Source organism: Amblyomma americanum, chromosome 4 (genome assembly GCF_052857255.1).
Source record: "Amblyomma americanum isolate KBUSLIRL-KWMA chromosome 4, ASM5285725v1, whole genome shotgun sequence".
In the NCBI taxonomy this organism is placed as follows: Eukaryota; Metazoa; Arthropoda; class Arachnida; order Ixodida; family Ixodidae; genus Amblyomma; species Amblyomma americanum.
In genome coordinates, this window is record NC_135500.1 from 214,957,896 (window position 1) to 214,972,429 (window position 14,534).

At 47.3% G+C, this 14,534-nt stretch overlaps 1 protein-coding gene across 2 annotated transcripts in view; it reads left to right on the forward strand.

Moving 5' to 3' along the window:
- LOC144127577 (gamma-aminobutyric acid receptor subunit alpha-6-like) overlaps nt 1-11,855 on the forward strand; it is a 54,047-nt gene extending 42,192 nt beyond the window's left edge. Inside the window, exons 6-9 of one of the 2 annotated variants that reach the window (XM_077660560.1) lie at nt 1,883-2,020; nt 2,544-2,696; nt 3,406-3,638; nt 10,588-11,855. In XM_077660560.1, the coding sequence (XP_077516686.1) occupies nt 1,883-2,020; nt 2,544-2,696; nt 3,406-3,638; nt 10,588-11,037 (974 nt within the window). In that variant the 3' untranslated portion in view covers nt 11,038-11,855. The remainder of the gene's footprint in view (nt 1-1,882; nt 2,021-2,543; nt 2,697-3,405; nt 3,639-10,587) is intronic. The other variant, XM_077660559.1, reaches the window with a different exon arrangement.
- The last annotated feature ends 2,679 nt before the right edge of the window (nt 11,856-14,534 follow it).

The window sequence follows — 14,534 nt, forward strand, 5'->3', positions numbered from 1 at the left end:
TTCAAATTATTCGTTTCTTATGTTTCTTCTAGAACCCTGAATAAAAAAATTCTTCCGTACTGTCTGTGCAAATAAATTGTGTGGCAAGGCCTACAGCCTTTCGCAACGTAGGAGAAAGTGCTATCCTTATGATCAAAGATCTTTATGATTTCACCGGCTACATTTTTACACCCTTTCGCCCATAAAGTCTGTCCTTTGATTTCCCTTGATGCGGTCATCCACACCCGTCCTCTAAGATCTGCATAAGTGCACAAGGTGCTGCTGCATGAACGAGGCTAAAAAATTCTCGTTTCCTGTTTTTTTATACGTTAGTTAGCAATAGCGCAAATTCGAGCTGTACAAACCACGCGTGGTATTAAATTACCACCCGTGATAACGAAGATGCGGGTTCAGATCTCCACGCCATCGAAAGGGGGATTGTTGTACTGAAAAGATCTCGCAGCGACCGCTTATACCACGGCCGGACTCAACGGTGCACGCGCGCTGGGCCGATGCCATGACGCTCGTATGCATCCTTGAACTGGTGTAGTTTAGGCCACCTTTAGGCCTAGCACGCAGTTACTTTTTCTCCTCCTGGTGGCAATTAATAAATAAATTACTTAATAAACTTTTAAATTTTTGGTTTAGGAAGCGTGATGCTATTGCAAAATTGAAATCCATCAACATCGAAAGCGATCCCAGTTTTCAAAATCTCGGAATAGTCATTGGGGTTGAAGAAATCCAATGTGGAAAACACGCTTTGGAAAACTCGTTAGCTTGGCCCTCCCACGTTGCACATTGATCAAACGGCGTCACTCCGACCCTTAATGCTGGATATGATTGTGCTATCCCTGTGTTCCTGACTTAAAAATGTTAATTATGTTTGTGTGATGGCAATGCGTGCAGCGACGTCATGTGATAATGTACAACGTGGAAAAGCTAACTTAAAAAGTTATTTTTTTCACTTCCGGAGGGGCACTGTTTTAAATAGTACAAAAGAAGGAAGAACAAAGCATAACTCCAGCTTATACAGCAAGTCAACAAACGGCCTCTTCAAAAGCATTGCTGCTAGTGAGAAATGCGGATTGTAGCTGGTCCCACTCGGTTATGGTGCCGGGAAAGAAAGGAAATTTGAAGATGTTGGCTCTTCTTGCACAGTACGGCGTTAGTGATTCTGCGTGCATATTCCTTGTTGACGTAGTAGTTATAGGTCCAAATTGTCATGCCACAGACAGCTTTTTTTTTCACTAGGAAGAGAAATTTGAGCCATTGTATTTTACGCCCAGTTTCTAGATTGGGTATTTCGTGTGGCAGCATCAGACTTACGGGTCTGTGAGTGGTGCGGAATTTAGAACATATGAGCCGAACAACTTTACGTTGAATCCTTTCTAGTGAATTAATCTTTTTTTTTTTTGTAGGGAGGATCTCAATAAGCGCACGTGTATTCTAGTTTCGGTCTAATTATGGTGGTATATGCCAAGTCTAACGTTAGCAAGGGCTTGTTTTTGTTTGTGTCAGAAAACAAAGTTTAGGGAAGGAAGAAGAGCACACGGTGTAATTGTGTTTGTTCCAGCTGAGGTTGTTCGGAAGTGTTACTCCAAGGTACTTCTGATCTTGAACTTATGACAGGTGTCGTGCTGGGAGGCTATAGGAGGAAGAGTGAATTTCTTTTGTTTTGTTAGTGACTCGCATATATACTGTCTTGTCAGCATTAAATTTCATTCCTCTATTATTTCCCCACTCACTGAGGTTATGTAGGTTAGAATTAAGTAAAGCCTCATCTTCTGGAGCCTTAGTTTCATTTAAAAAACACATTCGCCAGCAAACTTATTTGTGCACCATCATTTTTGTCTTTTCTAGCAGTAAACGTGTTTTTTTTTTCGCAAATGTTGTTCCTCCTCAGTTGCCTATTCATCGAAGGAAGTGGTCTTCAAGTGGAAAGGTCCGGAACCTGTTGTGATATCACCTGACGTCACTTTGTCCCAATACGAGTTTGTCAACATCACTGTGACCAACTCGACTACGTATGGGCCTGGCGGTGGTTAGTATCGTTTGTGTGCGCGATTAACAGCGAGCATTGTTCAGACGCAAGCAAAGGCAAATAGTCTACATTAATTGTACGCTTAATGTGCATCATGGAGAATCTAGGAAGTTTTGAGGGCTCCCAGGCTGTGTTGAGTGCGTATAAGCACTCGTCCGCCCGTTAACGCTTCCGCGAGTTTTTTAAATTATTCTCTTTGGGAAGCTTTTTCAGAACGATTCCTCTTTTACCTCACTACTGCCAGTAAACTGGAAAAGAGATTATTCCTGCTTCGGGGAAAGAGACAAGGCTATAAAACTGCTGTTGCTGCTTTGACGAGTGACGAACACGTCACGACGATATCCTGCGGCTCCAAATTCAACCTAGGCGTGCTATGCTTGCGAGTACCTCTACGTAACGCCATCAATTTCAGCTTTCAGCCTGCTTTCATAAGGACACGAGATACGAAAACACAGACAGAATGTGTAGTAACCCCGAGTAGTAGCCGCTTCCCTCACGGACCCCCCTCTTGTTTTTGTCGCAGAAGTGCGCTCTTCACTGATGGCCCGGTTCATTCTCAGCCGTCGGCGCGGCTACTTCATCCTTCAGATCTACGCGCCTTGCTCCATGATCGTCGGTGCCTCGTGGGTGGCGTTCTGGATCAACCGCAACGACGCCGCTGGTCGTGTCGCTGTAGGTCTGTCACAGCGTCTCCTCTCTCTTGAATAGCGCTAATGGTTGCACTATTGCGCTATTTGCAACCAACGCGAGCACAACATGCGCTGCACATTCCTAAACGTTCAAATGTTTACACGTGATGTTCGACCGCAGCAACGCAAACTGTGAATGCGCAACACTGGAAAGGCATTGTGTCCATCGATGTCAGTAAAGACAGAAGAGAGCCTGCTCTAGAAGAGTTAATAGCTGGGCTAGTTGGTGATGAGACACAATAAAAAGATTTTTTGCGCCAAGACAACACACACAAGCCTTCTACATCAAAACAGCAGGTCAGAACTCTGTAAGTAACACTTTGGTTTTCCTTTACGGGGCTGAGCTGAAGTTTCCCGCCTGTTCTGATAAGACTTTTTGCTTGAAGTGCATGTTTGCCTTGTAGTATGTGCGCGCTGGGTTTTGGAGGGCTATATATATGTCGAGTGCTTTCACCCTCGTTAAACAGCTGAAGTGAGCACCCGTAGTGTCTTCTTTCTTGTGTGTGTGTGTTGTCTTGGCGCAAAAATCTTTGTATTATATAGCCTGCTCCTAAGGGGTTACAGTACCGCAGGAAGGAACAAGCAACAAATTCCACTGACTACTGCCCATATTATAGCAGGTCTCTACGAGACACGCTCTCCAGTCTTATCTATTGTCTCATCCACTGCGCCGATATATCCTGGACGATATTCTAGGGGCCACCACCGTGCTGACCCTGGTGACGATGGGCTTCGGAGGCCGGGCCTCTCTCCCCAAGGTCGACTACGCGACGGCCTTGGACTGGTTCGTCATCATGTGCTTCACATTTGTGTTCACGGCGCTGGTCGAATACGCCTGCGTCAACTACCTCGAGCGTTTCCTCATGAACCGCGAGCGCAAACGGCTCGAAGCCCTCGCCCAGCAGCAGGAGCGCCGGGAGCTCGCCAAGGTGACCACCGCCTTCTTGTTGCTTACATTTTTGCTAAGAATAGTGCGCTTTCCTGTAGCACACGCTATGCCTTCCGTTAGGGAGACGGAATTAAGAAAGTTATGGGCCTTCATTCCACAAGCTTAAGCCTTCCCTAAGGAGGACCTGGGGATGGCCTTCCCTGGCACACGTTTTTATGGGCTAGCCTATAAGTTCTCCGTCATTTGCTCTCATGTTCCCCCATTCCCTTCTTCCAGTAGGATAGTGAGTGAACCAACTACTGCGTACATTCTGCGTACATTCAACCTCTGAAGCGATTGTCGATACAAAGCGAGAACTTTTCTTGGGAATGGACCTACAAAGCCGGAACACCCACTCTATTCCTGTACAATGGAATGTATCTCCCGCTTGCAGTCAGGAGTTTTTCTTTAACAAAAGTGATAATATTTAGCCTTAAAGATTCGCGGAAAACGGTATTTTTATTATTATAATGGCCGCGTGCTGTTACCAGAAGCCTCCCTCGAAACAACCAGGCGCACCAGCGACGGAGCGAATGAACAGCGCAGCGAACAACACCTCAGGCGGCCAGGCACCACTGCTATGGAAAGAAACGCGAACAACGCGGCGCCTACGAGCTCTGCTGTTCGAATTTCTTTCGATCTCGCTTTTGCCTGGGTGGTAAGGAAAAGACGTTAGAGCCGTTCTAGAATTCATCACGCACGACGCTAGCCTTTTTTTTTCTACCATCGACGTAAAATCGGGACGAAAAGAAGTGCGAATAGCGGAGCGCCTGGGCTTTGCTCTGTTCGCATTTCTTTCCATCGCCCCTTTACAAAGTCCTGCAGCCGAACTTTTTGGCGGATTGACACAGGCACTAAGCCTATGTAGCTTTCTCGTATAAAAGGAATGCTTTAAGGCTCCCGTTACTCGGAAAAGACGGCGTCGATGTTTTGGCCGAAAAGCCGCTCCTCGGATGGATCTCTGGAATCAAAATAATTGATCACTTTGGTTTATTGGGTTCAACGTCCCAAAGCGACTAAGGCTATAAGGGACACCGTAGTGAAGGGCTCCGGAAATTTCGACCAGCTGGGCTTCTTTAACGTGCACTGACATCGCACAGTACACGGGCCTCTAGAATTTCGCCTCCATCGAAATTCACCGCCGTGGTCGGGATCGAACCCGCGTCTTTCGGGTCAGCAGCCGAGCGCCAGAACCATTGAGCGACCGTGGCGGCACGAAAATAATTGAAAAGAGGACTCGAAATGTGAAACAAACGCCGCCGCATTTCTAGAAGGACTACCTTTATAAAGTAATTGATTTTACGCAAAGAAAATTGCTATAAATTTTAATCGAGACTCAAACTCGCGACCCTTGTGTCGCCAGGCACACACGCTACCAGCTATAGACTACGAAGGCAGTCTTTTTTTGCAGGGACTACAATGAAGGCCACGCAAGCACGCCTGTACGGTTTAGTTACAGGCGAGGTATTATATACTCGTGGTGAGGTCTTTCACAAAAAGTGGTATCTTATGACTGTACTGATGAGTATGAACATAGAAGTTCTATTTACGCCAGCAGTACACTCGCAAAGTTCAGGTTGGCGTTTCATGACCTCTTTGCTTCAGGTGGTTTAGTGCCACCTGAATGCCGCGCCCACCGGAGAACCTCTGCCATCTGATGTACGCCGCTTCACCAACAGATGGCGTGCGAGCAGTATTTATTTATTTAAATTATTTATTTAATTGGTTTTGGGGGAAGGAAATGGCGCAGTATCTGTCTCATATATCGTTGGACACCTGAACCGCGCCGTATGGGAAGGGATAAGGGAGGGAGTGAAAGAAGAAAGGAAGAAATAGTTGCCGTAGTGGAGGGCGCCGGAATAATTTCGACCACCTGGGGATCTTTAACGTGCACTGACATCGCACAGCACACGGGCGCCTTAGCGTTTTCTGTGCGATGTCAGTGCACGTATGCAGTTTTCTTTTTTTTTTTCACTGCGGAACCTGCGTCCGAGTGGAACGCTTGTTTGTGACCTTGTGATTGTGTGTGCAGTGCAGTGAGTACTGATATATGTGCGTGTCTATTAAAGCAACATTATGAGCGTAAACTGTTTTGTGAAAAATGTGTGAATGTGGACAAAGTACAGTGACTGCGTGTGAGAAGAAACCGCTAAAGGAAGCCATTAAAACTATCACTTTATAGGCCAAGCTTAAGTGTTCCCCTAATTGTTTACTAAGAAGTTTCGCCGAGCACGCTGTTCTCAGCATTGCGGATGGAGCCGAGTTTGATCCTTCGTTTTGCTTCATGCCCCTTTGTCGGAAACCGAACAAGATATACATAAAAGGCACCGTGGTCTTTCCCTAGAGCTGGTTACTTAGTAACAACTTCGTAGGGTCAGGCGTACAGCCGCGTGGCCAATAATAATAATAATAATTGGTTTTTGGGGAAGGAAATGGCGCAGTATCTGTCTCATATATCGTTGGTCACCTGAACCGCGCCGTAGTGGAAGGGATAAGGGAGGGAGTGAAAGAAGAAAGGAAGAAATAGTTGCCGTAGTGGAGGGCGCCGGAATAATTTCGACCACCTGGGGATCTTTAACGTGCACTGACATCGCACAGCACACGGGCGCCTCAGCGTTTTTCCTCCATAAAAAACGCAGCCGCCGCGGTCGGGTTCGAACCCGGGAACTCCGGATCAGTAGTCGAGCGCCCTAACCACTGAGCCACCGCGGCGGGTCATCGTGGCCAAGCCCGCCAGCACGTATTCAGAACACAGCCTATACAAGCGCGTGCAGAGAGCTGGTTCGCGCGGCGTAATGGCCTGGTGCTCCATTTTGCACGGCGCTTCCTGTGCGGCGTGACGCGAATAATAGACAGCCAGCAGTGATCAGCCCCACGAAGATGAAAGTAAAGAACCCGAATGTAGGAGGGGCATCTTTATTTGCATGGAGTGTTTTAACGGTTTATTTTATTGGTGAATATATGGCTCGAGATTAATGGCACAATAAATGAATACACCCAAGGCACTTGGCCCCTAATTAGCAGAGCTCATGAACGGGAAGCATGAAAAGTTCATATCCTGCCGAGCTGACGCGTTTTATTATGTGCTGCTGACAGTTTTTCATGCCCCCGCCGCGGTGGCTCAGTGGTTAGGGCGCTCGACTACTGATCCGGAGTTCCCGGGTCCGCACCCGACCGCGGCGGCTGCGTTTTTATGGAGGAAAAACGCTAAGGTGCCCGTGTGCTGTGCGATGTCAGTGCACGTTAAAGATCCCCAGGTGGTCGAAATTATTCCGGAGCCCTCCACTACGTCACCTCACTCTTCCTTTCTTCTTTCACTCCCTCCTTTACCCTTCCCTTAAGGCGCGGTTCAGGTGTCCAACGATATATGAGACAGATACTGCGCCATTTCCTTTCCCTCCAAAACCAATTAATTTTATTATTATTTTTCATGCCGTCGGTAAACATTCTCCATGGATATGAAATTTATACAGTGCCCTCCACCGCAGTGCGCCCCCCCCCCCCCCCCCCCCCCACTTTATTTTGTTGGTCCTGCCACCTTTTTGCTCAAAATTAAACTTGCAGCGGAAATGAAGTAGTATGCTTCTGAATTCCGAAATTTTTGCCCCCAATTTGGCGTTCTTTTTTTGCTATATTTTGCGGGTTTAGGAAAATTATTGCCTGTGTACCCCATAAGACAAATTAAGACCTGTAAACTTTTCTGGGTCGAGTTTTGAGAGAAAAGCGGCTACACACTCATAATCTTGACATAAAGCTTCCTTTAATCAACACTCAAAATATTGAAGACCTGGAAATGAAAATATCGATATTCTCACTTTTTCTAAAGAATACCTGTGCTATTTCATAAAGGACAGCAGCATCACATCTGCACCGGCGAGGCCTGTGGACAGAATACGACACATTACCCCTGCAGTGCTAGACATTAAAAACGATGAGTAAAAGTTATGCACTTCAAAATTTTATCATTAATAACCCCTTTTTTGCACAAATATGAGAAACTAAGAGATTTATCTCATTTCGATTATTTCTGAATGTCAAAGGATGATAAAACAGTGCGCAAAAACACGGCGACACGCTGTAAATCGATATAAAAAATTTTAAATCTTCTCCATCACTAGTCAATTCAACATTACGACAACATATTTTTTGGCTGTTTAGCCCTTAGGGCCAGCTTCTGCACAATGTGCCTTTCAGCAGGCCTTCCGCATCTCTGGCAGCTTACATTTTGCCCTTGCTTTTTAAATATCTTAGAAAAATCCTTTCTTCAAATATGTTAGCATTTCGTGCTGTTCTGCGAGCGGCTATTAGTAGTAGTGACGGAGTAGTGACGGCTATTCCCATTTTACCCTCTCAGTCACAGGTGATGCGCTATGCATTACGGGGTTAAAATAGCATTTTTAGCGCCATAGCGTTAAGAAGCTCGTGCCGCAGAAGTTCCGGCGTCGGCGTCGTTGACCGTGAGCAAAAAATTGGCATTGGCTTAGCTCGGCTATGCTAGGATATATGCAGCGAAAGCTAAGGCATAGCTTGGTTAGCCTTGGTTAATCTTGATTGCAAGCCCAGGTTAGCCTGTTTGTCTGCCTAGTTATTGTCACGTGGTGCGGTGCGACCACGGTGGGAATGCGAGCAGGGCGAAACTGCGAGTTCGTGGCCAGTGTAGCTTTCGCTACAAAATCCACAAAAAATGCCCAGAGAAGCAACCTAGGAGGCAGGCGGGCCACCTAGGTCACGTGACCTTGTGGCATCTTCACAAGCTGCCCACCGGATTGTGAGCAAACTGCTCACGTTGGCAGATGGCAGTTCAATTAATTAATGGTCGCGAGGGGTTGCTCGTGAACAGCAACCTGGGTCACCAAAGCCCCACCGATGGCAGCACCAGCCATCACAGGAGTCGCGCATCGCTTAACCACTGCACCACTGTGCCAGGAAGGGTATGTAACTCCCAGGGATGTGAATGTTAAGTAGACAAAGTAGAAAGACTAATTCTGCATATATGGTCATAAACCCATTAATAGATAGTGTAACAGATAGTGCAGATAGTGTAACAGCTATTATCGATTCTATTGCCCTAGAATCTCTTAAGACAAGGCGCACAGAAGCAAGGTTGACATTTCTTTACCTAATATACGTAATAATCTGATTAAAATAAACTCATGATTATATTACACCTTTTCCGCGAACATGTACGCGTTATAACCATGAAAAAATGCTACAAAAATTTCGTGCATATTCTAATAGAGTTAAACACTCATTTTTTGTCAAATCGATTGCAGAAGGGGAATGAATTGCCGAAGTATGTAGTAAATAGCCCGAATGTAGAAATGTTTGTTGATAATCCGAGAGCCTTTTGTTTGTGGAATCCCTGTTTTTTGCTTCTTTTTTCTTATCTGTTTGTTTTTGCATGACGCTTGTCTATAGCTTGTTTATTTTTTACTTGTATCTGTGCTCATCCCTGCTTGGAGTAAAGTGACTCCGCAGTATTAAATAAATAAAAATAAAAAACAGCGAGAGCTATCGGTTCGCTGTATCGGCTTCGTTATCTTTTATCTTTCTGGCTGAGAAGGCGTTTATATTTCTATCTTAACTATTTTTGGTACTAGTCGTTGTCTGATTTTGTGGGGTACCTGCAACAAAACCGACATGGAAAAAAAATCAGCCCTGCAGTCGCCAGCAGCTCCGTTACATTTAGGTACAAACAAACTACACAAATAGTTCAATCTACACAAATAGAGGTACTAGTTACGACGTAAATGACGGAAGCCAACAGTCATCGAAACCAGGGAGCATAGGGGATGGCCTTTTTTTTAATTTACTAGTTTTTATCAATGAGAGATTAATAAAAGCAACAGAAAAACAACCACAGGCTGCCGTTGGGATCCGAACCCACGACCTCCGAATTTTGCGTCCCGTTCTCTACCAACTGAGCTGCGGCAACGGCAGTCCAACTTTCTGCTTTCGGGGGTACTTTTGTGTGTACCTGGAGAGTGTTCCCCAGCTCCACTCTCGTCCATAGCGGAGGACGTAGAACGTCCTGTATTACCGCGAGTGCAACGCAGGAACGTGATCGAACGGTGAGGGCGGAAGCTGTGCGAGAACCCACTTATTCGACCTACCGCATCAAGGCTGCCAGATTCGAGGCCCTCCGAGAACTGTTCGGGAGTCAAGGGAATGGAAAGTGGTGCTCGTTAGCGTTAGCGTTACATGACGGAGTGCAGCAACTATCGAAATTGGGGTTTTGCCGTCGATATGCACGATTGATAAATATGTTGTTTCGCTAGTGCTTTTCCAGACTTTATCAGCATATCCATTGCAAGCACGGGAGGTTTGTTGTCCATCAGAGCCATTGGTTTCGGCCGTATTCACTGAGCTAAGCCGTGTCTTCAGTGCATACAAAAAACGCTATTTCATCCCTGTGAGGTAATGCAGAACATTCCACTTGGTCTCTTTAGAGAGGGGTGCGATGGATTTGTTAAGAGGAAAACAAGACTGGTCATTCTGTAATATTATTGCCACTTCTCGAACGATGGCGTTTGGTCCGCACAAACGTTCCATTCCTACACTCCGACGAGGCCCAGCTTGTGCAAGGCGTATGCCCCTCGCTGTACAGACGAGACCTCAGCGGGAAGTGAAAGCGCCGATGATGTGCGGCTCTTGTTCCAAGCCGTGTAGTGGCGCTCTCGCAGCACCCGTGGAGGCTTAGAACGGGTCTCCTCCCCTTCGAGAGATCTGGCGATTCGTAACAACGCGTGGTGCTGACAGAGGGCGCGCGTGCGTGGAGGAGTGCAGAGCTATAGGATTCGCCTTCGCGTCGCAGCGTACAGATTGCCTCACCAGACGAGACGGTTTCCCGCGAAGTCGACCCGAGTCCTCTAATCCCTGCTCGCTCTTTCCGGCCAAACTGCGAGCTCGCATTACTCTCCTCGTTTACGGCTTCCCCTTTCCCCTGACAGGAGTTCAGGGAGTCGGGAGCCCCGGAGGAAGCGACGGCGGCAGCGGCGGGAGACAACGCGGCGGCGGCGGCCGATTCGGAAAACATCCGGCTCCGGCTCGAGCAAGCCGACGAGGAGGCCGAGGGTGCAGGAGGCGCCAGGAGGCGGCGGAGGGAGCAAGAAACCCCGGCCCTGGGCCTGGCACGGCGCTTCGGCTTCCGCTGGTGGGGTCCCAGGCTGGCTGACAGCCACCCGGACACCGCGTACGCGCGATGCAGCCGCGGCGCCTCTTCTTCGGGGGCGGCGGAGCAGCGCCAGCGCCTGAGCCCCAGCGATGTAGCCGGAGAACTGGACGCCTGGGCTCGCATCATCTTTCCCCTCACGTTCACCGCGTTCAAAGTCTTGTACTGGACGCTGTTCCTCTACTTCGTCGACGACGAAATCCCCGCGAACCCGCCTTCGCGAAACTGAATCTTCTGTCTTTCTCTGCCGCTTTGTTATTCTTTTCGGCCTGGATTTTTACCTCGCGTTTCCTTTTATTTACCATGCATTGCTTGCCCACACGGCGTGCTGGGGCGCTCGCTTTTCTCATGCGAAGACGAAGACTCCTAGGGCGAATGCTGTGCGCGCCGCTGTGTTCCCAAGTCTGTCGCTTCAAGTGACAGCTGGTCCCTTTTCCTTCACGACGCCACTCGCCCCCTCTGGTGACGGTGCGGGGATGCAACCAGCGGGAGCGGTGGCACGTGCTGCGATTTCGCGATCGTGCAGGAGCCACGCGAAGCCCAAGCAGGACTCCACGCTTTCCGCCAGTCAGTCCGCCGGAACACGACTGATGGCCACAAGGACCAGGGCAGAGCATCCAGGCACCGTGTGTATCGCTCTGTGAAGTCACTTCCGCCGTATTCAGAAACCGACTTTTTGAAGCTTTCGGGACTTGGCTCTTTCCTAATTTGCCCGATGGAAATTGGGTTTGCGCGATGGACTCATTGGTGCCGAAAACTGAAATAAACTTTGCGCTCGCGCTGTTCCCTAATGCTGGGCAGATGGCATGGAGGGTTCGCATGACAACCCCTTGATTAAATTACACTCATTTTAAAAAAAGCATTTGGTCCCTTAGCAAGACCGGTTTCTGATTACGTAGGTTAGTGCCACGCAAGTATTCTTCGTTTGCATATTTGGTTCGCGATTGCTGCGACACTAAGCTGTCTTTGCTATTGCGCTTCTGGCGCTCAGTTCGCTCAGTTCGCTGCGTCCTATTTTTTTAATAGGCAGTAAAGAACTGTTCATATGATCCCATTGTCGTAACCCGCCATTGCTTGCAGGAAGCTGCACCGGCAACGTACCGGGCAGGCTCGGCGGTAACCACTTAATCACGCCGCAGAGGGATAACCTGGCTGTGCAGACAAAGTGCATAAAAAAGTATTGCTGGTTTTGAATTAATCATAAGGGCATATCACTTTAGGATGATCCTTTAGCGCGTTCGTGTTGTGTTCATGAGCAAATCGGCGAAGTAAAAGCAGAGACAAGCGGCGATAAAATAGGCGAATCGAGAGGGTGAATCGGGATGAAATTTCGTCAGAATCTTTGCTTATTGGTCCAAAATGCGCCGCTTTTTCATGCTTCAGAAGAGAGCGCTCTGTATTTTCATTTTCCACTTCTTGCTTTTTTACACAGCGCCTCCTAGGAGACATTTAAGGTACAGTTTTTGTCAAAAGTGGCGTTTAACACACGCAAATCCTGAAGCTGTAAATCTCAAGCAGAGGGAAGGAGAACCTTCACCTTTAAGGAACGTCCCGCCGTTAGAGGGGCCCTAACTGCTGCAATAACGCACAAAGCTAACCATGTGGCCTTGACTTGTTATCAAGGGTCTAGGGGTATAATATTAATAAGAAGAAAATAACGAGTATCATTCCTTGTGCGAAAACGTAGAGGAGAAAGAAAAGCGCTGAAGACTTGGCACATCGCATTACGCTCAGGAGTGCTAAGGCTGCCGCGTACTAGTTGCGACACTGGCATTACACCTTTAGATTGCATGAGGACCAGCCGGTCAGTCCTCGCACTACGGACTTGGCACGTGCGATTTGTGCACTGCTGTTAACTACCATGCCTGCAAGTGAGTGTCCGCTTACAGCTGGAATGAAACAGCTGGCGTGTAGGAGCCGCTGGTCAGCGGCGGGCCACAAAAAGGGTGCTGCAGCGATAAAGACTAAATGCCCGCATAAGTGGCTAAGAAAGGCCCAGCATGCGGAGCGTCAACTGCAACAGCAGTATCGGTAGGTGAAGTAGGAAGGTGCACTCGTAGGAGGTTCCCAAATGTTACCCATATCAGTGCCTTTAGGTGGCTCCGACGAGTGAATAAATACTCCAAGAATTAGAACTTGAACAAACACCGGTTTGGAAATGGGCTTGTAATGACATACATATGATGGAAGCCAACAGTCACTAAAACCAAGAAAATCACAGGGGAAATGTTTATTATATTATGTGGATCAGTTGGAAATTAATAATGTGCTCATCTTTTCCCTGATAGCTAATTGAATAGGTAGTGGAACAAAAGACAGCCTCATGGCACCGGTGGGATCCGAACCCATGACCCCGCATATCGCGTACGGTACGCTATACCAATTAAGCTATGGTGGCGGCTGTCCAACATTTTACCTTCAATGTATTCATGTTGAGTGCAGCCTAAGCTAGAGAGTGTTCACCAGCGCTGCCTTCGAGCACAGCGGTTTACGGGGAACGCCCAATAATACCGCAGGTGCCACGTAAAACGTGATCCAACAGTGAGGGTGGCAGCTGTCCGAGAACCCTCTTCTTTTTATTCGGTATTTCAAATATCAGCTTCTGTATTTCGGTTTTTACAACCACTTATAGTAATCCCTACCCCTTCTTTGCCTAAATTTTAGTTTGTATGACCCCCCTAACCTCCTGCAGCCACCTCGGCTACGGAAACTGTGCGATCCAAATTTTGTAGGTCATCCCATGCCTGCCACATGCAACTGGTCATTTAAATAGTCACCGCCTGGCTATGGCCAATCCCTCTTGTGGGTATGTGCCATTGTGTGAGGTCAACAACAACAACAAATACCTCGCGTACGGAGCATTACATGAGGGATGGGCATGAGAGTTACATAAATATGGTCAAGATTTCTTTTTTGATATAGATGGTTGATATGATGCATGACGTCGAGCAGTAAATCCTTCCAGTTTGGAAATGGTGTGACGAAAAAGTAGCGGTAGTTCTTGCAGCGGGGGTGGAGACGTCCTTGTGTTAGCTAATTGTCTGGAGAGGAGATGAGCTGGTTGTATGACGCATGCTCCTAAAGATGAATGAAGACATGAACGAGGTACAATCGAGAAATTTGCCATCGCTTTTCAAGGTTAGGTAAGTTGGCTCTGCAATTTAAAGCAGACACAGTAGCATAAAAAAGTAGTCAGAATAAATGAACCGGTTCGTGATTTTAATTCTTTCCAAGGTTCCAAGTTGAGGATCCCGTACAGCTGATGTGTTTCTAGTTTATGACGGACAAAAGTTTGGTATGCTAATGATTTGATCGATGGGGTAGCAAATCGTAGATTGCTACGAATAAAACCAAGGATGAGGTTAACCTCTTTAGCGATGCTCGTGAAATGAGATTACCAAGTTTGACTGTGCGCTAGAATAATGCCCAAGTATTTACTGGAAGAAAAGGACTATACATCATAACCAAAGATAACATAAAAAGAACGTATGACATTAAGACTTCCAGAACCGAGGTCTTCACAAAGACATCCAGCAGACAAGGGTTTAGAAATGAGGGGCTCGTTATGACATACAGATGGTGGAAGCCAATACTCATTGAAACCAAGGGAAGCGTAAGGAAGTTGTCTTTTTTTGTGATCAATGAGAAATCAGTAGTGTGATCATCACACCACATAAAAAAAATCCACTCTGATTCCTTTGGTTCCAGTGACTGTTGGCTTGCATC